Raw genomic sequence first — 23,612 nt, forward strand, 5'->3', positions numbered from 1 at the left:
GCGGGCTGCAGAAAGACCGGGAGGACGTTAGCGAGGAGGGAGGCGGAGGCGGAGAGGCGACGCCGACGACGCCGAAGCGGGAGAACTAGGCAGCGGCGGCGACGGCGGCGGGGAGCGCGACCAAGCGAGCGAAGCGATGGCGTCGACGGGTGAGGCGAATCGTCTGAGGCCTGGTCGGGGAGGGGGAAGGAAGAGAAAGCCGAGCGGCCGTGAGGGGCCGGTAGAGGCGGGCGGCGAGAGGAAGTCGCGGCGTCTGCTCGTTCTGGAAAATTCCGCCGCTCCGGAGCGCGCGTGGGGCGGGCAGAGGAAGGTCGGCCGGGCGGCCGTTGAGGGGCCGAGGCGGGGGAGGGGCGGCGAGGGCACGGGGCGAGAGCGCAGGCGCGGCCCAGGCGCGGAGCGCGCATGCGCAGACAAGCCGCTGCCGCCGGGCCTAGTTGCTCTATTGAACAGCGGCGGGGGAGGAGGCGGCGGGTGGAACTGCGGCGAGGCCGCCCGTTTATTTACTCCACGTGCCCGGCGGGGCCCTGTCGGGGTCCCCTTTTACGCCCCTTTTTGGAGCTTCTTAATTCTGACCCCTCCTCGCTTTCACCTTGGCGTCTTTCCTATATTTCTCTTCGATCCCGGGGTTTCTCTTTCCCGTTTTTAGTACTTCCGTTATTGCTCTGTTCTTCGTATCGGTATCTGAAGATCCAAAAAAAATATAGCGTGAGCGATTTATATCGTCCCATGGATATCTGAGGCAGCTTATCTCGCGCCATCGGATGTTACTTTTATCTGTTGCTTTCTTCCCCTGCAGAAGAAGAACGTTCCTACATTCTTTGTCTTTACGCTTCTTATTAATTCATTAAAATTGTGCTCTGGCTTCCGGTTTAGGCGCCTCCCCTTTTGCCTCTCGACAGAAGCGCGAGGTTCTGCTCAGAGTGACCGGCCTGAAGCCGTTGGCTCCTTTTTGAAAGCACAGTTAGGACTCTTCGGCTTTGTTTCTTATAGCGCCTACGTTTATTTTATTTTCAGTTGCTCTTCCTTCCTTCCCCCCCCCGATCTTCATCTTGCAAACATTGCTGAATATCTTCTCTCTTCTTGACTTTTTTTTCTTGCTGTCTTTAATTTAGATTAGTGCTTCTCAAGCTTGACAACTTTAAGATGTGTGGACTTCAACTCCCAGAATTCCCTAGCCAGCTTGGGAGTTGAAGTCCATGCATCTTAAAGGTGTTAATGTTGAGAAACTGTGATTTAGAGCATTGGATTCTGATTTCATTGCCCTCATTTAATACCAGAGCTGACTGATGTTTTATATTCTGTTTTTTCTGCATTGTTGAGAACGGTCTGCAAGAAAATAAGCAACATGGATGTTGTATCTAAAACACAAGACATCCTACCAAAGTTTTAAAGCATTTTTTTAAAGGAAGCAAATGTGTTAAAATGAAACTTTTTTATTTTTAACCAAGGAAACGTGTCATTCTTAATATATTTTTTAGCAATGCCTTTTTTCAGTTTTGTTGCTCCAAGAAGCCAGTGATCGTGATTTACATCTCACGAAGCTGCACCTCGTTTACAAAAGTTAAAAGGTATAATTTGCCAAGTTGCAAGGCGTCAGAAAATTATTTGGTCTTGGCAACAACTGGTTGATATAGCTTCAGCTCTGGAAATTGTCCTGAAGGCATATAAAAAAGGCAATTCAAGTACACATATATAGAGCACAATCCAATCAAAATTCTGCAGTTTTAAAGGTCAAGATAAATAGCACACTCGGAAATAAGCCACTGTACCATATTAGTGGGGATGCTTGTGATCAACCTGAAGGGCCTGTTAATTTCTGCTGGAGACTTAGGGAGGAACACTTGTTTAGCTCTCTTCCTTGATGAGACTTTAAAGTGGCTTGATTGTTGTGTTTATACTGCTGAAAGAATTATAAGATGCTTGTGAGGGCCACCTGGGTACAACATGCATATGCATATATATTTTAGTAGGGTAAGCCAAAAAAGCAGCTTGTAATTCTTTAAATGTTCTATTTTAAACACTGTTAAACCACATAAATTTCTTGCTTTTTTGCACCTTCAAAAATACAGATAAATCTTGGCTAAGAAACTAAAATGGTGCCTTGCGCATTTTGTGTGGGTCCACTTGTGGTAATTGTAAAATGTGCCATTGTAATTTTATACCAAGATGGCTTTGTGCTTTATGATAATTTGTGGGTCAATTTAAAATACTAATGAGTCAAATCTCAAAGAGGAGAAGAAAAAGGATAAAACCCCTTGAGGGCTGTGATTATTTTATTTAAATGCTTAATGAGGCAATAAATGGTTGTACTTTGAGGTATGTGCTTGTACATAAGATGTTTTAAATGTAGAAAACTTTCTAGGAGAACAAGCACTAAAAGTGGTTAAGTAATTAATTTAAACTTGTATTGCGTTACTGAAATGGAATATTATAGATGTATAGCCTTTTTCAGTACAACTCAAAACCAAACTAATTGTGGTATGAGATAGTTACTCTCTTTATTTGATTTATGAATTAGGAGAAAAGATACTTAAAAAGCAGGGATCTACAAGCATTGTAAATTGAATAAGAAATTTCAAAATTGCATTAATTGAAATCTGCATGTTAAAACAACTTACCTGAGTTTTAACTTTCAAACCAGTACTAGAGTCAAGTTAATTTACAATTGATGGTAGTCATCACTATAAATTTGAATTATAAGCCAAAAGAATGGATAACAGTAATTTCTAGTCTAAGAAACCTATCCTTATTTAGCAAATTACTGTATAAAGAAAAGTGTTGAAAACTTATATTAGGAGAAACCCAAACTTCAGATGTAGTATAAGTACATCAATGGAATTATAATTCAGGAATGAGTTCCATGTTTAAGGAGACTGTTATTCTGACAGACTACAAAGTGAATTTACACTCTATTTACAAATGCCATAGATAGCATCCTTAAATTTGCTATCCTATTCTATTGCATATAGTTAAGAATTAGGTCTAAATCTAGTATTTTAGTGGTTTTACTGGTAGAAATTACTTTGCATAATTTCTGCAGTTGGTGATAACTGAAATCCTCAGATATGCTGCAGGAATGTGGGGTAGAATTGATGGCAGTTGTTTGCAATTGCCCACAATTGATTAATTATGTAATTGATATCTCAGTTGTAGAACTGATACAAGGTTATACTCTTTAGATTGTTTTGTTATTTTGTGACAGATTTAATTGAGGGGGGTGCAGAAGTTGTACCTATAACTGTGAGGTCCTTTATTTCTATCCATTGGCTTACAGTAGTACTTTTTTGTGCCATTTTAACTAACAATGGAAGGCTTGAGTTTCTTTTAATACATTAAAGAGTAAAGACCTTAAGTGCAGAAGGTTTGAAAACTTTGTGTCAACAGTGCTTTATCAGGGTACTTACTTAGATTCACAAGATGGTTATAGAAAAGCAGCTGAATTTCCTCAGGACTGATATGTTGACCTATAGGAAATTGATTTGCAAACTTGTTGCTGGCTGTGCTAAAGTCAACAAGTGTTGCAAATCCACTTACTGAACAATTTTAGGTTGTGTGTTTAGCACTGATTCACCAATTCAGTTGGAATATTCAAAGAATGTAGCACGATTAGGTCATGTTATTTTTTTAGTTTTATATACATTTACGGGGCGGGGGGCTGGAAAAATATCCTAAGAAGTGTGATGTTACTTAGTTGTGTTGCTTGTATACTACCCATTCCCAGAGCTTTTAAGTGGCTAACAATATAAATATGTAAAACACCCCAGAAAGCCCCAACTATACATAAGCATAAAAAAAATAAAAACAGTATAAATGTTTTTTCTTTAATCTGGATTTGCAGCTAAATAAAAATGAAATACATTTTGTAGAATGGAAATTACACTAGTCTGTTACACAAATCAGAATTAATTTATTTGTGGTTTATTTGATCCCATGTGATTTCACTGGAAGAAAACAAAAACCTGCAGATATCAAAACAAACATGCCACCAAAATCAATTACCTGAGATGTAGTAGAACTTGATTTCATTTATTTAACATTTCAATTTCACATGAAAACAAAAAAATACAATCTGGCTGCACTGTATAAAAGCTACTTGCATTTTGCTTCTATAATAGTAATTCTTTTAATTGGTCCATCTTCTGGTGAATATTAGCATAACCTCTTTCCTTTCAGAGGAGTTCTTACACCTTTTCTCTGAAGAGAAAAGTAAAACTAGATTTTAGACTGAGTTGGTTTATAGGGATTTTTTTCTTACCCTTGATTTTGTCTTCTTACTATCTGCAGATTATAGTACCTACAGTCAAGCAGCTGCCCAGCAGGGGTGAGTGAGTTTTTCTATATATAGTAATCTGTTATGTAAAAAAAAAAACTTGGATTAGAATTCTTCTAAAGTATTATCAGTTTTGACATTGCAGAGTTGTATAAAGAGCTTTGCTTCTACTTTTCGTCAGAAGTGAAGCATTTTACTGGCTCCTTCCTTTAACCATGGCTTCTGTTTTATAAACTTCAAACGTTTTGTCTTCTTTTCATAGCTATACTGCATATGCAGCTCAGCCGACTCAAGGATATGCACAGACTACCCAGGTAAAGTACAGCCACCATGATAACAAATGAAATAGTGACCATTTTAAAGCTTTTACAGATTGTGTTAGATTGAAAAACAAGCAGGAAACTGTTAAATTAGAAAGTGCCTACCTTGTCTCTATTCACAAAAATGCCTCTTCGTATTGGTACTCTTAGGAAAGAACATGCCAAATGCCAAATGCCCATGGAAAAATGTTGGCAAGCTTTCTGTAAAAGCCACCTCTCCCCTGAGTGGGAAAAATTAAAAAAACAACTAGGTTTTGTGGAGTCCTTGGTGCTCTCTGCGCTTGGTTGTTTCCCAGCAGATGTTTCATTACCCAACTAGCTAACATCATCACTGATTATGCTACCTAGTTGGGTCATAAAACATCTGCAGGCAAACAACCAAGCGCAGAGAGCACCAAGGACTCCACAGTTCAAGCCTGAGCTACAGATATTCTATTGAAACTAGGTTTTATCATACATGGAATGAAGGGTAGCTAACTTACAGGGTGACTGTTGTGGGGGAAAATGGGAAGAAGGGCCATATGTGTGGCCTTGAGCTCCTCAGTGGGAGGCAGGTGTTTGTAATGTAGCCTATAACATTAAAACCCAAGTTCTGCAGAATCTGTATATCTCAGAACTTTTAATTATGTAAACTTAAGTTTTGTATCTAGATATATTACTGATCGTTGATGCTATTAAAAATAAACTCATTCATTCTTTTCACAAACACAATTTTTAATTTTTTTTTATAAATGACAGTGTCATTGAAAATCATTTACAAATTGTTGCTAAAATTAACTGAAGCACCTCTGAAGAGCAACTAACTCAGTGATAGCATAGGAAGCAGCAATTCAATCTCTTTCCCATATTTACCATTTTGCCTATTTGAAACCTTGGCTGGAGTAGGATTTACCTCTGAATAGATGCTACTATACTTTGTATAGTAAGGCATTTATATATTTTTTTTAAAATAAGAATTTTCAAGCAAAGATAAAAGCTACGGAAAAACAAAAAAACTACAAAGAAAAAAAGAAAAAACTAAAGTATAGAAACACAAGAGAAAATTTTTCAAAATTACAAAAAGAGATGACTTCCAACTTTTAACAGCAAAGATATATAACGGTTTTCCATAATCCCTTACTCTGTATTAAACCAAAATCACGTTATTTCTATAAATCATTCCATTGGCACATTATAAAAATCACAAAATACAGTTGCTCCCTCTTATATTAAAAGAAAAGTAAAAATATAAACCTCCTAATCAACTCCCCCCCCCAAGGCATTTATATTTTTGAAGCTGCATTCCCATACATGCTTACTGGGAGTATTCTTCACCTAGCAGCGTGGATCACATACTGAAGTGGTTTGTCAAGGCTTGGCTCTTAACTGCTGTCTGCAGGCAAGAGAAAAGTCTTTGCATAGTACTTAAGTATTTTAAAAAGCAAGTTATAGTATCAAGTTGAGAGGAAATGACAGAAAACCTTGGGAGATTTATGGTAGAGACCTTGAAATGTAAAACGGATGGCTTAACCGAAGGTAACTTCAGTTTGGATAAATGTTAGTTCTATGCTACATAAAGTATATTTTAGTATTAACTTGAATTGTCTGCTAATGTATCCTATAGCTGATTTTTCCTTTGTAACGTTGTCCTGGTAAAACAGTGAAATTGGGCTCATGGGAAGGCCATGAATACTTCTAGATCTTGACAGCCAGCCCTCTACCTGATTCCCTTTTTCTTGGTTCTTGTGGGCTTTGTATTCTCAGGAGATGATTCAGTTGTTCTGCCTGACCTGAGGATGCTTGAAAATAGGATTATTTAACCTCTTACATGCATGTACATAGAATTACAGTCAAAACAGGATTCTTACATCTATTCTTGTATGGAACGCAGTTTTAAAATATTTATTCTTGGTAGCAGGCCTATGGGCAGCAAAGCTATGGCACGTATGGGCAACCCACTGATGTCAGCTATACCCAGGCTCAGACAACAGCTACTTACGGGCAAACTGCATATGCAAGTTCTTACGGGCAGCCTCCAACTGGTGAGTATATCTGTCTTCAATCAGTTCTGTATTTATTTTTCGGGGTAGGGGAGAGATTTATGCCATGGATTAACTTTCACTTGGATATTAAGAAAGATTTGGGGTACTAGTTCTCACATAACAGACACTCCTGAAGAGTAACAAAAACTAGCTGCTCACATATTAACGTTCCTGGGTGTTCTGAGACTCTAAACCTTTCTGTTGTTGAGGAAGATAGTTCGAAGAGTGCTTGCTTGTTCTGATGGAATGCCCTCTACTTTTTGTCTCGTGCTTTCCACAGTAGAAGGGACCAGTACAGGTTTGAATATCCTGCTCAATTTTGCATGGGAAATGCTGTTCGTTTTGTCTAAATATATGGTGTTCACTCTTTAGGAGTTTTATTTTAGCAGCAAAACTTGCAATATGGTCTTAGTAGGACCATTTGGTGTTTGCTACTCCAGTTAGAAATATCATGTTTATATAAAAAGTGCCATTAATTAGTTATTTCTGGCTGCTGATAAAATTTATTTTTTTAAACAGCTGTGGGAAAAGGCCAGTAAGGTTAACTGTTTTTCCAGTTTTCTAAAGGGTGAGCAGCATAATTAGACATATTTCAGCTGTTACAGCTATCATCCCTGCATGTTTCATTTTATTGGTTGTTCCCCCAAATGTATCCTTCAATGTTTTTGTAAATGCTCTGTAAAATACTTTGCTTGCACAGTTAAAACCAGGATCTTAATGCTTTATTTTGACATTACGATAATACTGCCTTTGAAGGACGTGCAGAAACCAGTTGAACTTCAGTGCATGCAAAAACACTGTGAAAAGCATCCCAACTACATTTCTAAGTAGCATGTTTTTCCCCCTCATGTTGAAAATCAGTCTCACCATGTATCAGATTAGGGCTTTTAAAGAGGAAGAAGACAGCGGTTTCGACTATGTGGTCTATGATGGAAGTACTTAGAATGTTTCAGAGTTGCAGGGTAATAGGTAAACAGGTGTGGGTATGAAACTTTGCTGTTTTTGCAGCTTTTTTGCATTACAAATCAATGCTGGGGGCCCCTGCTGGTTGTGTCTTGATTCTGTCCTGTCATGTGGGCCCTGCAGGTTCAAATCTTGGGCAGAATGGTATATCAGAATCATAACAGAAGGTTCCCTGTCAGGTCTGCAGCCCTCATATTTTCATGCTAGTCCATGTAGGGAAAGGGTTGCAAGATGTCTGAGGAACTCTGGTGGACTGCATTTATACCAGCAGAAGAGATACACGAAGTTGCAAACGCAGCCTTTGGGGAAAGGCTTTTGTGACTGGTGCAGGGCTGTGTCACGTAGGAAGATTTTCCTAAGTTGTGCATCTGGGGTTTTAATGAGATGGCTAGCTGAAGAATGCTGGAGAGGAGAGTTTGGGTTTTTATTTTTCACCTTTTTCATGAATTGGAAGGAGTTTTGTTCAAAGATCTAATCTAGGAAAAAACAGGGGAAGAACATTTACACTTGAAAAATGATAATTCTTTAACAAATATAACTTTGAGATGCTCCAGTGTTACAAAGTTTAGCTAGCTCTTAGTCCTGAATGCCTCACGATGAAGATGCATAGCCCTTTTGAATTGAAGTCTGCTCTTGGCTTTTGAATCACTTGCTGTAGCCACACAAAGTCATGGGGTAAGGGTAAAGAAATGGGTGGGGCCAAGACAACTAAATTTGTTTCAGTTGAGTTTAATGCAGCTAGCAATGGTTACAGATAGTCCTCACTTAATTACCCTAATTGGGACCGGCAACCCCATTGCTAAGCGAAATGGTCATTAAGCGAAATGTCACATGGCTGCCCTGCTTAGAGATGGCAGTTGCAGCAGTCCCTGTTGTTAAGCACGGTCATTAGGCGAGGACCCACCCCAATCCGAGCCATTCCCAGCTTGGTCCCTCCCAGCCCCAAGCCCAGTGTAGGGGGGCAGGCAAAGATGAGGAAGGTCAGCTGGGGGGGAGGCAGAAGTGCAGGCAAGCCTGAATTTTTATCATGTGACTGCAGGTGCACTGCAATGGTCGTAAGCTTGAGGACTAGTCATAAGTCCATTTTTCCAGCACTGTCATAATTTCAAATGGATGTTAAGTGAGGGCTACCTGTACACTTCCCTACTATATTTACATTACCACTTAGTGCCACTTCTGGAAGGGTTCTGAGGCTTGTTTCCATGGCTTGGGGAAGCGAACGTTGTGTACATCTTAAAACGATGCTAATTCCTAGGGTCTCTTTCAAATTAGACACACAGGTCTGCATGGTCTTTTTAACCTCTTCATATCACCTTGGATCTAGTGAGTTAGCTCAGATGATTTGGTAGTATCCAACAGAATTTCTAACTTGCTGCTTTGAAGTGCACACATCTATACCATATCACAAAATTATTTTTAAAAGTGTCCTGAATGTCAGAAATGGTTTGCTTCTATGCATTGGAGGTGCTGTTAGAAAAATAGGAATTAAAATATTTCTTGAGAAAGTGTTTTGGTTTCTCAAAAGTAGATGTTTATCTTAACTGTGATTTAAAAATAATAGTCTGTTTAATGCAGCTCGTGATTTGTATTAAATAGTTCAATACAAAGAGTGTGGGGTTGCTTTACCCATGCATTATAAGAAGTCAGTCTAAAATTACAGAAATGTTCTAAGTTAAATTGTCCGTCCACATTTATAATATTTAGGATTTGCCAGTTGGCAATGCTTATGTTGCAAGGTCCCATGAAAATGAGCTTTATAGACTTGAAGCATTTGAAGAATGAGTGGTGCGGCCTTTATAACCTTGTACTCTCAAGATATGTTGGACTGCAATTTCCACTATCCTCAAATGGAATGGTCAGGGGATGTGCAGATGATGGGAACTGTAGTCCAGTTCATTTGGAGGGTTGCCTAGTTGGGAAAGGCTGATTTAAATTTTGGAGGCAGTAATTTCTAAGTAAAATAAGCTGAGTGCTTAGCTTTTCACTAATATATTGTGCCAGTTCCTGGAATTATGCCCTTGAAAACTAGATGTTACAGTGGTTAGAAATATATAGAATAGTGGTAGGAAGGAAATATTAAATGAGTTCTTTTTTGTATGCGGGGGAGTGGACTTGGAGGTTTATATATTTGTTTATATATATATAGGAAAAGAGCAATTGTTTTTTAGTTTTAAAATGTGTTAATGGATTGACTTATAGAAATAATGTGATTTTGGTTAGATATAGAGTAAGGGATTAATTATGGAAATTGCTGTATATTCTTGTTGAAAGTCAGAAGTCACCCTGACATAAAATCTTTCAAAAAAAATTCTTTTTCTGTTTTCTCACTTTTTTCTTTTTGTAGTTTTTGGGTTTTCTGTAGTTTTTATCTTTGCTTAAACTTAATAAAATTCTTATTTAAAAAAAAGCTAGATGTTAGTGGAACAGCTGCTGCGGAAGAGTGCTGCTTTCTGCAGAGCAGCAGGAAGGAAGAAGGGAACTGTGTGACAGTTTCTTTCTATCCTAGAGAGCCCAGTGTGGCGGGGTAGTTACTGCACAAGGCTGCAGCAGGGCTCCTTTGATTTTAACACCATGTGATTGTAGGGGAGGGTATAAAATGGTCCTCCTGAGAGAGCTTTCTTCTCCCACTCCCCACAAAAACTAGGTGCAAGTAGTAAGCTAGCTCCTCAGGGATTGGACTGTACTGTGTTGCCCCAGATTTGGGTAGAATTCAGAAAGTGACTCCTGTCTGCTTTCCGAAATGGTACATTCAGAATTCTAGCACGTTTCCTATAATACAATAAACGGTTCTGTTTTGTTTTCATATATAATGTGGAGGGGGGGAAAAGTATTTTAATTGTGGAAATGAGGAAAGTTGATACCATTGCAATTCATTGCTGGTTATGTTTAAAATGAAACCGGTGAAAGTTCACAAGCTGATCCTTTAGTAATTGGATTTGAAAGCTGGAGTGTGTAATAACTGGCACCACCAGTGGTCTGTTAGGTAGCTGTAGGAGAATATGCTGTGACACCGCATTAATTACCTTCCCCTTTATACGTCTTGAGTTCTGTTGGGTGGCCTTCCCCAACCTGGTCACCCTCCAGCTGCATGGTTTTCAGCTCCCAGAATCCTCAGCAGTAGTCATGCTGTTTGGGGAATCCTCTGATCTTTAATTTCAGACTTCCTTGATCTCAGATTAAGGTTATTCCAGGTACCATAATATGTATGTTTATCCAACCAAAAAATAATTAGAAGCGCCACAGTTTTACTTACTTATTTACTTACTTTGCAGGTTACGCTACCCCAGCTGCCCCTCAGGCTTATAGCCAGCCTGTCCAAGGGTATGGCACTGCTGCTTATGATACAACAACTGCCACAGTTACTACCACACAGGCTTCTTATGCAGCCCCATCTGCTTACGGCGCCCAGCCTGCCTATCCTACCTACGGGCAGCAGCCAACAAATACGACTCCTGCAAGGTAAAATGCAGATTTGGGTGAATTAAAAAAAGTTGTACCCTGCTTCTGTTATGCTTTTTCCTTGGTTTGCAAACGCTCAGCCGAATCATTTCCTTCCTGTTCTCCAATCTTCCCTGCCCCGTCTCCATTAATGCATAAGTGAAACGGCTTGCATAAAGTTCACTCTTGTGTTGTGGAAAGGTACTCTGGGTTTTTAAAAAAGTAGTTTGTCTTGGTGATTGGTACAGATCATGATCTCAGAATAAGGCCAGTTATTAATAGCTACAGAGGTGCCTCCCCACAACACACGCGCAGAATAAGAGTTACAATATTGATGGTTGTTCTCTGGAGTAAATGTTTTCTGTCTTAAGCAGCAGAAAGTAGATATTAAAAGGTTATGTTTGAAATTGACAAACCAGAACAAGAGGCAGTATATTTTAACGACTGCATTATGTAAGAGAAAAGTGCTTTTTACAGTGTGTTGCATAATGTTTGTGCAATTGCTGGTTTCTCACCTGAAAAGCTGGGAGAAGGCGTTGTGTAAACTATGCTTTTGTTTCTTGATTTCCTGTTTAGACCCCAGGATGGCAGCAAGCCTTCAGAGACTAGCCAAGCTCAGTCTAGTTCAACAGGCTACAGTCAACCAAGCCTAGGATATGGACAGAGTAACTACAGTTACCAGGTTCCTGGAAGTTACCCAATGCAGCCAGTGACTGCACCTCCATCCTATCCACCAAGCAGGTGAGCATTCACACATTCTGAGATTGTCTTCTCTCTGTATTTGGACTCCGCTGGATGAAATGTGCTATGACTGGATGACATTTTACAGCTGTCTTTTCCCTTTGGTGACACAAAAGTTAAATCTCTTGGCATCCCAGACCATGCCTTGGATAGTGATTTCCTGGATAATGACCACAATACTGGGCTTGCATGGCATGCTAGTTCAAAACCAAACATTAAAGGAGGAGGAAGGAGTAATAGGTATGTTTGTTGCCTTGAGTTATTTATAAAAATAATAAAGGTGGGGTAAAAAAATAAATAATACAACAACAACAAAACTGTGGAGCATAGGAGAAGTGGTTCTTTATATACCCCGACTCCCATCCCCCCTCCTCCTATTTTCCTCACAATGACAACCCTGTGAGGTGAGTTGGGCTGAGAGAGAGGGACTGGCCCAAGGTCACCCAGCTGGCTTTTGTGCCTAAGGTGGGACTAGAACTCACAGCCTCTTGGTTTCTAGCCCGTTGCCTTAACCACGAGACCAAACTGGCTTTTTAACTTCAAGGGAAACAATCTTGTGAAAGTTTCACTTGTGAATTGTGTTGGTCTGGTTAGAGAAAAATCAATCTTTAGCAAGGACAGATTTTAAGGGAAAAAATGGAGTAACATTACACAGACTGTAGCAGTGACCAGTGATCAGTATTGTTTGAATTTGCCATATCGCTGATGGCAAGCTGCTAATAACATACATCTTTTAAATGTGAACATGCATCAAACCCAGATCTTTTTCTGATAGGGCTGTCAGTGTATGAAGAGCAGCTGACTGCTCTCCTGGGCTAGACCAGCTTTAAAGTTCCCCTTAAAAACTTTTTTTTTAACCAGTGGCTGTTTTCCTGTCCTTTGACATGTCTTTTCAGCTACTCCTCTTCTCAACCAAGTAGTTACGATCAGAGCACTTACTCCCAGCAGAGCAGCTACGGGCAGCAGAGCAGCTACGGGCAGCAGAGCAGCTACGGGCAGCAAAGCAGCTACGGGCAGCAGCCCCCCACCAGCTACCCACCTCCCACTGGGTCCTACAGCCAGGCTCCAAGCCAGTACAGCCAGCAGAGCAGCAGCTACGGGCAGCCAAGTAAGTTCTGCAGCCCCCTCCCCCCGATTTCAGTCCAAGGTCCCCATTTGTGGCATATTCTTTCAGCTGGGCCTGATTCTGAATGTGTTGTTCTTCTGTAAGAGTTTCTGCTTTCTTGTCAGATCCAACTTTGAATCTCTGCTTGCGTTTCTATTCAGCCTTTAATTTTTAGGCTTGTTGCAAACCATTGATAGAAAAACATAAAGCTAGGTTTCTGGTAGAGGTTTGGTCTCAGTGATCCAGCAAACTCTCTGTTCGCTTGAGTTTCTGCTCCTTGGAGGAGCCAGAAAAGCCGTCTCTGTTTTGTTTGAACTTCGTCACCGCAGTAGCGAGGGGATGCTTATTTAATTGGATTGTTGAAGATGACAGTAGGACAGGGCAAAGCTTGAGCGTAAAGGCAGCTGATAGAATTTGCAGGTTCTTCCCTCGCTGATGCTCTACGTGCTCAGGGCTGTATTGCTGGTTTGTCGGTGACTGCAGCATCCTTCCTTAATGCTGTGTGAATTGCTCCTTAGGTTCATTCCGCCAAGACCATCCCAGCAACATGGGTGTGTATGGCCAAGACTCTGGAGGCTTTTCAGGCCCAGGAGAAAGCCGGAGCTTGAGCGGCCCTGAAAACAGGGGCAGGGGAAGAGGGGGATTTGATCGTGGAGGCGTGAGCAGAGGTGGGCGGGGAGGAGGCGGCCGCGGCGGAATGGGGTAAGAGCAAATCTTTTCTTCCTTCCTCTCATTAATTTGATTTTACCCTGTAGGGTGTGCGGCAGAAAGAAGGGCTGAAAGATGTCAGAGCAAATGACTTTTCCATGGAGGATATGTTATTAATAGCAAGTAGCTATACTACTAATTAATCCATGGAACAATCTTGTTAAGGGGAATAGGGGCAGGATGTATTTTCCCTGCAGTGGCTGGAGCTGGGTCATGAGAGGGTTCTGGGTGTTCAAATTAATGAAACTTTCAGCTCCCTTCCACACTTAACAGAGGGGATATCCTCTGAGGGTTGAACAGTCCTTGGGTCGAACACACACACCCCTTCCAAGAGATCTGCATGTCGTTCCTTTGCTCCTCGCTGGTTTTTGCTGTTTCAGGTATACACAGAGGTGTCCGCTGCTTTCTGTAAAGCCTTTTCTTGTTCTAGCTGTGTTTGCTCTTGGCAGTAGCTCCTTGAGCTAGTGGCAGAGCTGCGTGGATGGGTCAACTCCTTTCCGAAGCCCCACAGCCCTGGGGCGGCCATTGCCTGCGTGCAGGTTTTGGCAAGAACGCCCAACAGTGCCCTTGACTGGGCAGGAGCCGAGAAACGAGACTCGGAGTTCTGGGTGCAGCTCCCCCATGGAGCTTTCAGGAGTCCTAAATCGGTTTGGCCATTTTAAATGATGGCGGAATCTGATTTGGGAAGCTTGTTCCATCAGTTCTTGTTTTCCATGATTGATTGATTTAAGGTAAAGACATGGTGGTTGATTGAGGGCCTTGATAACTGAAGGTGCTGTTGTGTGTGTTCCACCCATGTATGCCGTGCTATGCAGAGGGTTCGCTTGGCAAACAGATTGGATTAAGGGAAGGGGAAAGAAAAGGGTTCCATCTGTTACCACTCCTAAGGCGGACGCATCTCTCCAACTCCATTAGGGCTGATGCTTTGGATAAACAAAAGAGCCACTCTGCATAGTTGAAACACCGATGAATCCAGATGGGTTGAAATCTTTATTGCAGTCATTCACCTGCTTTTATGACTTCAAAACATGTTCCGTTAATGACCAAACCTTTTAACATACTGAAGAATAACCCTTTCAGATTGGCTTGAATGGAAAAGGGCTCCGTAGTTTTATATAAAGATTTCATCTGTTAGGTGTTCCTAGATGTGTTTAAAATAGATTTAGACACTTGAAATGGCTATCACCACATCTCCCTCGTCCCCCTCCCCTTCCCTTTAAAACTTAAACTCATCTCTAGCCCTTTTTGATTCAGGGCGTCCAGGTGTCTTCAGATTCATACATGTGCCCAAAACTCCATTTAAATTGAGCATTGGAGGGGAGGGGGTTGCCTTTGCCATTGGCAGTAGAGAAATTGCACCCCAAAGCTGGCTCCGTGATGTCAGCCCAGAGTTGGGGCTCGGGTGCTGGGTCCTTCGGTTATGGTGTGGTGATGCATTTCAGTATCTGTCCTGCAGGTAAGGAGCCCGATGTTCTTAACGTGATGCCCTTTTTCATTGCCTCAATATTTTTATATTTTCACTGGCTGTTAAACATGGAAACTTTTTAACATGCTTTGTCGCATTTATATGCTACAGGTTACAAAGTGAGAGCCTTGTATACACTTCAGTACTTAAAAAGTACCCGTACTCAATACTCAGCCGGCAGCATAATGAAAAGTGGGACTAGACACGGTGTCCATATGGAGAGGAAAAAAAATATATACATAGAATATTTTTAACCAAATGTGTTCATTGTATAAATGGAAACCTTCTGTAACTTTGGTAACTGCATATAGTATTTCATGTTTGGTAATTAAACTAGAGGGGAGGTGTAATAACTTTAGAATTGTGTAAAATTAAAGTGTAAACATCTGTTAAAAAAGGGAAGAATTACATATATGGTATATACTTTGGGAACAAAGAAAAGCTGCATGCATCAGCTTGAAATTGTGTTTATTAAATCTTTTATGGGTTAAAGATGCAATACTTGCTAACGGTTAATTGTTCTTCTCCCTCCTTTTTTAAATCCATGTTCTTTTACCTTTTTTTTAAAAGACCCCACTACATAAATGGGGCTCTGTTTGCCCACAAATTGTATTTCATGATTCTGCCCTGCACTAAAAACACGGATTCCGATCTGCACTGACTTGTGATACCCAAAGTTGCATCCTCAGACCTTGGAATTTGGTGTATTCTGTAAGACCTCCTTTCACAGAGACTGTTAAATCCAGTAGAGACCTGAATGTATGGTTTAATGACTGTCATCTGAATTGTGTTCTAGGGTTTGCTGTGTTTTTTCTTTTCTTTTTTCTTTTTGAACTGTTAATGTTAAAGATTCTCCATCCAGGAATTTGGCTTATTCTCCCTCTTGCAAGAGGCTGAGGATGCAATTTTATGTACACAAAACAAGGGGGGAGTTGACAAGAGAACTGTCCTGGTGTGTATGTGTGTATAAGTATTTAAAAAAAAAAAAAAAAGAATGGAAAAATCCATTTCCACTTCCCGTAGCCAAGTATTGCATTGTTAATGCCATTAGCCATGGAACAGTCCCGCTGCCAAAGTGTGGTGTCCAGCCCCAGGCAAACAAAGGTGTTACGTGTGTAAAGGAGATTTGAACAAGCTGCCCTGAAGAAAGGCCTAGTGACGAGATGACAGACAGACAGACAGATGCATTGTTTGGATATGTTAGCCAGTGCCCTTCTCCCAGTGAGCCCCAGAGGCTCCAGGCGGTACTGGCTTTTTAAAGGGAAAGGCCTTCATTTCTTCGTTTATCCCCCCAGCAGCGCTGGAGAGCGAGGTGGCTTCAATAAGCCTGGTGGTAAGTTTTTGAGCATTACAATGGGATCGTGTTTAAAAAAAAATGCAGCCAGAAGATTAAAAAAAAATAACATATTTGTTAGTTTCATAAGCGGTTAAAATGCCATATGCAACAGAACTTTAATGGGTACTGCCGGCAATGCCTTTGGGTCTATAAGGTTTTAATCTATGGTTACAGAACAAAGGGTAAAACAAAGGGTGATGAGGTGTTGAGAGAAACTAATTGGGGAAGGAATCACTTTCAGAGGCTTTGGCGTTTTAATAAGTAACCTTGGTAAACTTGGAACACTGACCCAAGAAAGCCCCTTGAACCAAGTGTAATATCAGGTGATGGTTTAGAAGGCTGCTAAAAACTGCAAGCCACAAAAGCATAAAGGGTGTGCATTGCAAATTTTTTTGCAGTGCGGTCAATTTGAGTTTTAACCCATGCCATCTAATAGCGGTTGTAAATAGGTAGTTGTGTGTTTTGTCGGTAGCATAGCTTGCAAGGCGTGCACTAACAATGGCTTCTGTGATTTCTTTTCCCCTGGACAACAGGACACATGGATGAAGGGCCAGATCTCGATTTAGGTAACTTTAAGTCACTGCTTAAAATAATTATAAGAGATTCCTGTACCGTTTGTTACCCTCAGCAAACCAGCCATCTCTCCCATCTGCATCCATTTGTCCTTTGTGAAATGAGAAGGCAGCATTTTGACAAACGAGGTGAAAACTTGTTGAAGCCCGGGATTGATTGATCAGGCTGTGACTGGCCCTGCCGTTTTGGTGAAAAGCAGTTCAAGGTCTCTCTTAGAGGGCCTGCACAAAACCCCAGCTCCTCTGTGTCTTTGTATGTTTACTTGCTCTACATTCTTGCACATGGCTTATGCTCTGCTGGCTGAAGCTAGATGAAGTGGCCTTCTTGAGGCCAAGGGTTCCTGAGGGTTGACTGAACTTGGCAATCAACTGTTATGACTCTGATGGTCTCCTTGTGTCGCCTCTCTGGTATATGTAAATCAGGGTGCAACTTTAATGTAGCGACCCAGGCTGAATGGTTGATTGGGAGGTTGCCTAGGAAGAGGACCTTGGGACAGGAGGGACTGTTCAGTCGCTTTGAAGACCTCTTGATGACTCAGATGATTGGGGTGATACGTTATTTGTGTCTGCAGGCCCACCTATAGACCTAGATGATGACGTCGATAACAGTTCCGTGTATGTACAGGGGCTGACTGACAATGTGACTCTAGAGGAGCTGACTGACTTCTTCAAACAGTGTGGTATTGTCAAGGTGAATACTGGCATGATCCATCAGCTATTCGATGCCACTTCTTGTGACTTGGAGGCATTGCGGGGGGGCGGGGGGGGAGTCTGTGCAGAAAAGTCCTGGCTTCATGTGGTTATCAGTTTCCCAAATTATTTTCATGATCCAGGATCATTTTCTGTTAAGGATTTTTAAATGCAATGAATGTTGTGACCCCTAAATAGATGCAGGGCACAGAACAAGTCAGATTTGGCTGCAATAATAATACCTATTTCTGGACCTTTTGCTTAAACAATTCAGTGATTGGAGCTTGTGGTGGTGTGGTGTGTGTGCTAGGATAGGTGTGCAAACTGTTCTAAGCTCAATGTGTTTCAAAATTAAAGTGTTCTGCACGCACCTGACATCAGTCAGTTGCCTTAATTTGCAACTTAAATTTTCAGCGCTGTGAAAAAAATATTTTTCCCATTCCCCAGATGAATAAAAGAACTGGACAGCCTATGATAACAATCTACCTTGACAAAGATACTGGGAAGCCAAAAGGAGATGCAACTGTGTGCTATGATGACCCACCAACTGCCAAAGCAGCTGTAGAATGGCTTGATGGTGAGTTAATTTCAACATGCATGTCAATATTAAGGGCTTAGTCAACTTTTGTAGAGGTTTGGCTTAAGGTGCGTATGGTCAGCAAGCTTTGGCTATGCTTCGATTGCTGCAAAAGTGCAGTCTGATGAGTGAATAATTCAACCTTGAACAAAAGGCTATTTTGCCCTTACAGTTACAGAGAGAAACGGGGGGAGATGCCTGCTGAAACCTCAGAAGTGGCTAAATGAACATAATGCAGTTGAGAGCTGCCTGCCCCCCTCTGTTGAGTTTAGCTATGCAAAGTCTAGAGGTGGTTTCTTCCTCCTCAGGGAAGGCTTGGGAACTTCTGGACTGTGTCAATTAGAAGGAGGTCCGTTCCTTTCCCTAATGTTTTCAGCCATCCCTGTTTTTTCTCAGTTGGGAGGAAGACACAGGGTGGCTCTTGCCAGTTCAGCCATTATACACCTTCCCCCATCAGAAAGCTTGCTGACGTTCTTCAGGCTAGCCTTGCATTAATGTTGCAGCTCTTGCTGACTGATGGCACTTCCATCCTAGCAATTATGCTGTTGGGGAATTGAGGCCAGCCCCTGGACTGTTCCTAATTCCTCTTCCCTGCACGAAGGGCCTGACAAGCCTTTCTTAATTTGAATAGCTCAGGCCTAGTTACCGGCTGTCGGTGTTGCTAGCACAGCATTGACGGTTTGATGACCAAGAGCATCTCCTTTGTTTCAGGGAAAGACTTCCAAGGCAGCAAACTCAAGGTTTCCATGACTCGGAAGAAGCTGCCTCTGAACAGCATGCGAGGAGGAATGCTGCCACGTGAGCCTCGTGGCATGCCTCCCCCCCTCCGTGGAGGTAACCTTGGGGCACGGGGCATGCTGTCACACGAAAGTGCAAGAGGACACACCATGCGATGCAGCCAGGGGTCCTTGGACTCACAAGGCATTGTCTTTCAGGTCCGGGAGGCCCAGGAGGTCCTGGAGGTCCAATGGGTCGCATGGGAAGCCGAGGTGGTGACAGGGGCGGTGGCTTTGCCCCAAGAGGGCCACGTGGATCCAGAGGAAACCCTTCTGGTGGAGGAAATGTCCAGCATCGGGCTGGAGACTGGCAGTGCCCCAACCCGTAAGTCGCGTGCTTCGCCTTTCCCTTCCGCCCAAGGACAGGAACATCCCTGTGGCTCCTGCCTGGTCTTGAAAACGGCCAAGAATAAAGCGGGGCCCCTCTTTCGGGATAATTAGTCACTGGGCGTTGTGTTCGTCACCCAGACTTTGGTGTGCCTGCCCACCTGGGCAGAATATAATCCATTTTCCTGCCTTGCCTGCATAAGTTCCTAACTGCCCTCCTGCTTTCCTAGAAAAGCAAAGACGGTATTCTCCGCAGTGGTTGCGTGGAAGAGGAGGGGTGCTGTTCCACTCCTCGCTCTTGCTTGAGAATATATGGGGGTTTGGTGGCCTCAGTCTGACCGGGCCTCCCCGCAACGTGTTCTCCTCCTCCTCCTAATGGAACACTGGTCCTTCCTAGGGGCTGTGGAAACCAGAACTTTGCCTGGAGAACAGAGTGCAATCAATGCAAGGCTCCGAAGCCTGAAGGCTTCCTCCCACCACCCTTCCCGCCACCAGGTACGTCCCTCTTGTCCGCGAGCTGGGGCGGGAGTCGGAATATTTGACACTGATCTCTGCTTATGTGATATTCACAAGGTCCTGGATTCTTGCTTGGAAAACCGCTGCCACTTAGAGGGCTCATATACGGGACAAATAGTGGTAAGGGTATTGCACAGGTGGTATATTTTTCCTTCGTTTGTGTATACGCTTCTGGAACAGTAAATGAGGAGTTGATGCCACACAGGGCACACTAGTACAGTAACTGCTGTTGGTACTTGGAAGCGCTGCCCGTGGACGCATGTTCTTGCGGAAGTTGAGGTGGAGAGGAAGCCGGTCTGTCATTGGTGAGGTTGCTCCCGCAAAACCTGTGCCAGGTTCTGTGGGGCTGGGGTAGGGGAAGCTCTGGAAGAGGCTCCGCATCTTCCCATCTCTCGTGGAGCGTGTTGAGGCAAGCAGCTTGTGTGTGTGGTTTCTGATTACTTAAATCCCTTATAGCAGCCAGCTATGCTGGCTGGGGAATTCTGGGCGTTGAAGTCCACACTTCTTCAAGTTGCCACGGTTGAGAAACACTGCCTTATAGAATGAGTAGCTCCTGATAGGAGTAGTGTTAGAGGCCAGCATTGGAACCTGGGTGATCTTCCAATATTGCAACTTCTAGACCCAGCCTTGCTGGTGGGTTGGGATCATCTTCGGAGGGACATTGAGGCCTCCCTCCCTTTTGTACCACAGTAGGAGTCTGTTCAGGCAGCTACATGCTGTTCCCATCACATCCCTCTGTGTTTGCCAGCTGCCTGCAAAGGACTGATAGGGCTGAAGAAATTAAAAGGGCATTTTTAAAGCAGGCAGCCCCTTTCCCATTGCCGCCTTTTTCTGCTTTCTCTCCTCAAATCTCCTTTGCCAGACTCTCTCGCTTTCCAGCCCAGCATGCCCTGGGGAAAGTATTGTGACCCATCAGGGGTCTGTCTTGACTGAATCACCTTTGTTGTTGTTTTTCCCCCTGCTCACCGCAGCTCAGGTCCTCTCATTTTGGAACACACAGTCTAAGCAGTGAGAAAGCATCACAGTATCCATTAAAACCAGTTTTTATCTTCCTAGAGAATCCGTCCATCATTGGAGGGGTGTCACTTTGCAGGGCAAGAATCTAGGCAGCTTAGTTGCTACTCGGTTGGGCTAGCCAAGTCTCCTGTGTCAGCTCCCCTGCCTCTGAACCCTCTAAAACCCAGTATGCCCACCCAGGAGCCCGTTGAGGAAAACTGGATGTGTGTTTATTTCCAGTAACTGCTGCCCTAAGTACTAGATTTTGGGCTGGGCATCCGCAAGGTCAGCTGAATAGTCTGGTAGCGGATGGTGGAGTGTTGGCGCTCTTCTTTTGGGGCTTCATGCTGCTCCTTTGATCTGCCCAGGCCCAGAGAGGAGCCAGCCCTGGCTCAGCCTGCATGTAACCTGCCCCCCACTGCGGCCCTTGCCACTTCGCCAAAAAGTCCTCACTGTGCACTGTGATGAAGATGTCTGCAGCCAGTTTGCTTCCTCTGTCCCTGGACAAGCAGAACAAACCGTCTCCTTGCCCTGAAAATGGGGACCTCTGCCACATTGATGGATGTCATGAGCTGTGACAGAAAACAGCCCATATGCTGATCTTGATTTTGAGGCTCTGCAGACCACAGTTTCTGCTGCAGTTGAAAACAACAAATATCAGCCTTATTGTAGATTAGTGTTTTTCAGACTTGGCCACCTTAAGATGTGTGGACTTCAACTCCCAGAATTCCCTAGCCAGCGATTGCTGGCTGAGGAATTCTGGGAGTTGAAGTCCACACATCTTAAAGTGGCCAAGTCTGAAAAACACTGTTTTAGATTATCAAGATGTATTAGGAAAACCTTCACTGATCCTTTACCACCAACAGCACCATGCAAATCCCCTGGCTTCAGTGTGCCCCCTGGAAGCCAGTCTCGCAGCCTCTCATTCAGAGCAGGTCAAAGGGTGACAGTGCCCAAGCTCAGGTCCGTGCTTGCTCTGGATACACCGGAAGCACGAGAACAGCGCAGATATCGGGTGTTTGGGCAGCGGGGATTGTGTGCGCAGCTCTGTCCGCCCCACCACTTCTGTCCTGTTGACAGAGGAAGGGACGGGAGCTGCATTTCGGGGAGCAGGGGGGCTCTGGGGCGATGGGTTAAAATGCACCCGCGTTTTTGTGGTTTCCTGTGTAGCTCGACCCGTGTGCTGCAGCTAGCCGAGCCCGCCGTCTGCGCTCCCGAGACGGCCGCCTGAGCATCGCCTGCCTCGGGTGGCTGTTCTCTTCAATGAGTGCGCTGTCTTTCTGTGCTAGGTGGCGATCGCGGCAGGGGCGGCCCCAGTGGCATGAGAGGAGGCCGAGGGGGGCTCATGGACCGTGGTGGCCCCGGAGGGATGTTTCGCGGCGGCCGTGGCGGAGACAGAGGCGGATTCCGAGGCGGCCGTGGCATGGACCGAGGGGGCTTCGGAGGGGGCCGGCGGGGAGGCCCCGGAGGCCCGCCCGGGCCCCTGATGGAGCAGATAGGAGGCAGAGGCAGCAGACGCGGAGGACCAGGGAAGATGGACAAGTACGTCTGGGAATTGGGGGCGGCGGAGGACCCAGGGGGAGAACGTAGGTGGGCAGGTGGAGGGTTTTGCTCCGCTCTGAGTCGCTTCCTTCTCTTTCCAGGGGGGAGCACCGTCAGGACCGCAGAGACCGGCCCTACTAGCGGCCAGTGACCCCCCTTTTCCCTGCTGGACTGCATTTACTACCAGATTTATTTTTTAAACCAGAAAATGTTTTAAATTTATAATTCCATATTTATAATGTTGGCCACAACATTATGATGATTCCTTGTCTGTACTTAGTATTTTTCACCATTTGTGGAGAGACATTAAAACAAAAGTTAAATGGTAGTGTGCTGAGTTATTCTTTATTCTTTTCCTTTTAGAAAATGGTTGTTTAAAAACTCATTAAAAAAAAAAAACAACATTGTTGTGAGCATGCCCAGTAAATCTGTGTTGAAGGTCAGGAGGATGGAAACTTACTGTAACAATGTTAATGGTTGTGATGTTTTTTAAATAAACTTCCAAATGTTTATAAATGCAACACTTTGGAGCATGTCTTCAACACGAGCTCTGGCAGGATTCTGACCGGCCTTCAGGTTCTCACGTTACGAGGAAGACACGGGATCAGCACCTGGCTTGATGTAACGGTCCTACTTTGCAACACTGTTGGTGGAAATGGAGCAGGGCTGGAGTATCCTTTCCACCTGCAGGATAATTCACAGTATTAACTGTAGAGCGGCATTTCTCACCCGTGGCAACTTGAAGAGGTGTGGACTTCAACGCCCAGAATTCCCCAGCCAGCCATGCTGGCTGGGGAATTCTGGGCGTTGAAGTCCACACCTCTTCAAGTTGCCACGGGTGAGAAACACTGGGGTAGAAGCTGTTTGGTTTCTTACACGCAGACTGTTTCAGATCAGGTGTTCGTCATTCAACTGCACACATTCCACATCGTGCCATAGTTTGTCTACCGGACAATCTGAGTTTGCAGGAGGGTGGTTTTGGTTGCCTTTGCCTAGCACAGTAAGTGCGGAAAGCATTCTGGGTTAACGGGGTGCGTGGATGTGTTTCCCCTGAACTCATTTCATTTTGGAGTCAGCTATTTCTGCTCAGCTGAGGCCCTTCAGAAAACCAGCTCGGGGGCTTTGCTAGAAGGTACCTGAGGAATACTTTTGACCGTCTCCATGAGGTTAACGGCACATCTGCAAATCTTCACAGTAACGTGCCTGTCTGCTTCCTACAGCATAAGAGGCATTTCGATAGCTATTTGTG

The 23,612-nt window shown here is 43.6% G+C and overlaps 1 protein-coding gene across 9 annotated transcripts; it reads left to right on the plus strand.

Moving 5' to 3' along the window:
* The first annotated feature begins 8 nt into the window (after positions 1-8).
* On the plus strand, positions 9-22,691 carry EWSR1 (EWS RNA binding protein 1). 9 transcript variants are annotated; one of them, XM_063315367.1, is made up of 18 exons: positions 9-149; positions 4,285-4,321; positions 4,533-4,584; positions 6,485-6,611; positions 10,847-11,033; positions 11,589-11,753; positions 12,650-12,861; positions 13,377-13,560; positions 16,327-16,364; positions 16,901-16,933; positions 17,512-17,630; positions 18,077-18,206; positions 18,918-19,040; positions 19,142-19,307; positions 19,707-19,804; positions 19,883-19,945; positions 22,111-22,363; positions 22,465-22,691. In XM_063315367.1, exons 1-18 carry the CDS (start codon positions 137-139, stop codon positions 22,502-22,504), a joined length of 2,040 nt encoding a protein of 679 aa, XP_063171437.1. In that variant the 5' UTR covers positions 9-136; the 3' UTR covers positions 22,505-22,691. The 9 variants fall into 9 exon arrangements, with proteins under 9 accessions (XP_063171437.1, XP_063171441.1, XP_063171440.1 ...); XM_063315371.1 differs by having other exon boundaries at positions 19,151-19,307; XM_063315370.1 differs by having other exon boundaries at positions 16,330-16,364.
* Positions 22,692-23,612: the final 921 nt, after the last annotated feature.

The sequence above is a fragment of the Candoia aspera genome, chromosome 15, assembly GCF_035149785.1.
Source record: "Candoia aspera isolate rCanAsp1 chromosome 15, rCanAsp1.hap2, whole genome shotgun sequence".
In the NCBI taxonomy this organism is placed as follows: domain Eukaryota; kingdom Metazoa; phylum Chordata; class Lepidosauria; order Squamata; family Boidae; genus Candoia; species Candoia aspera.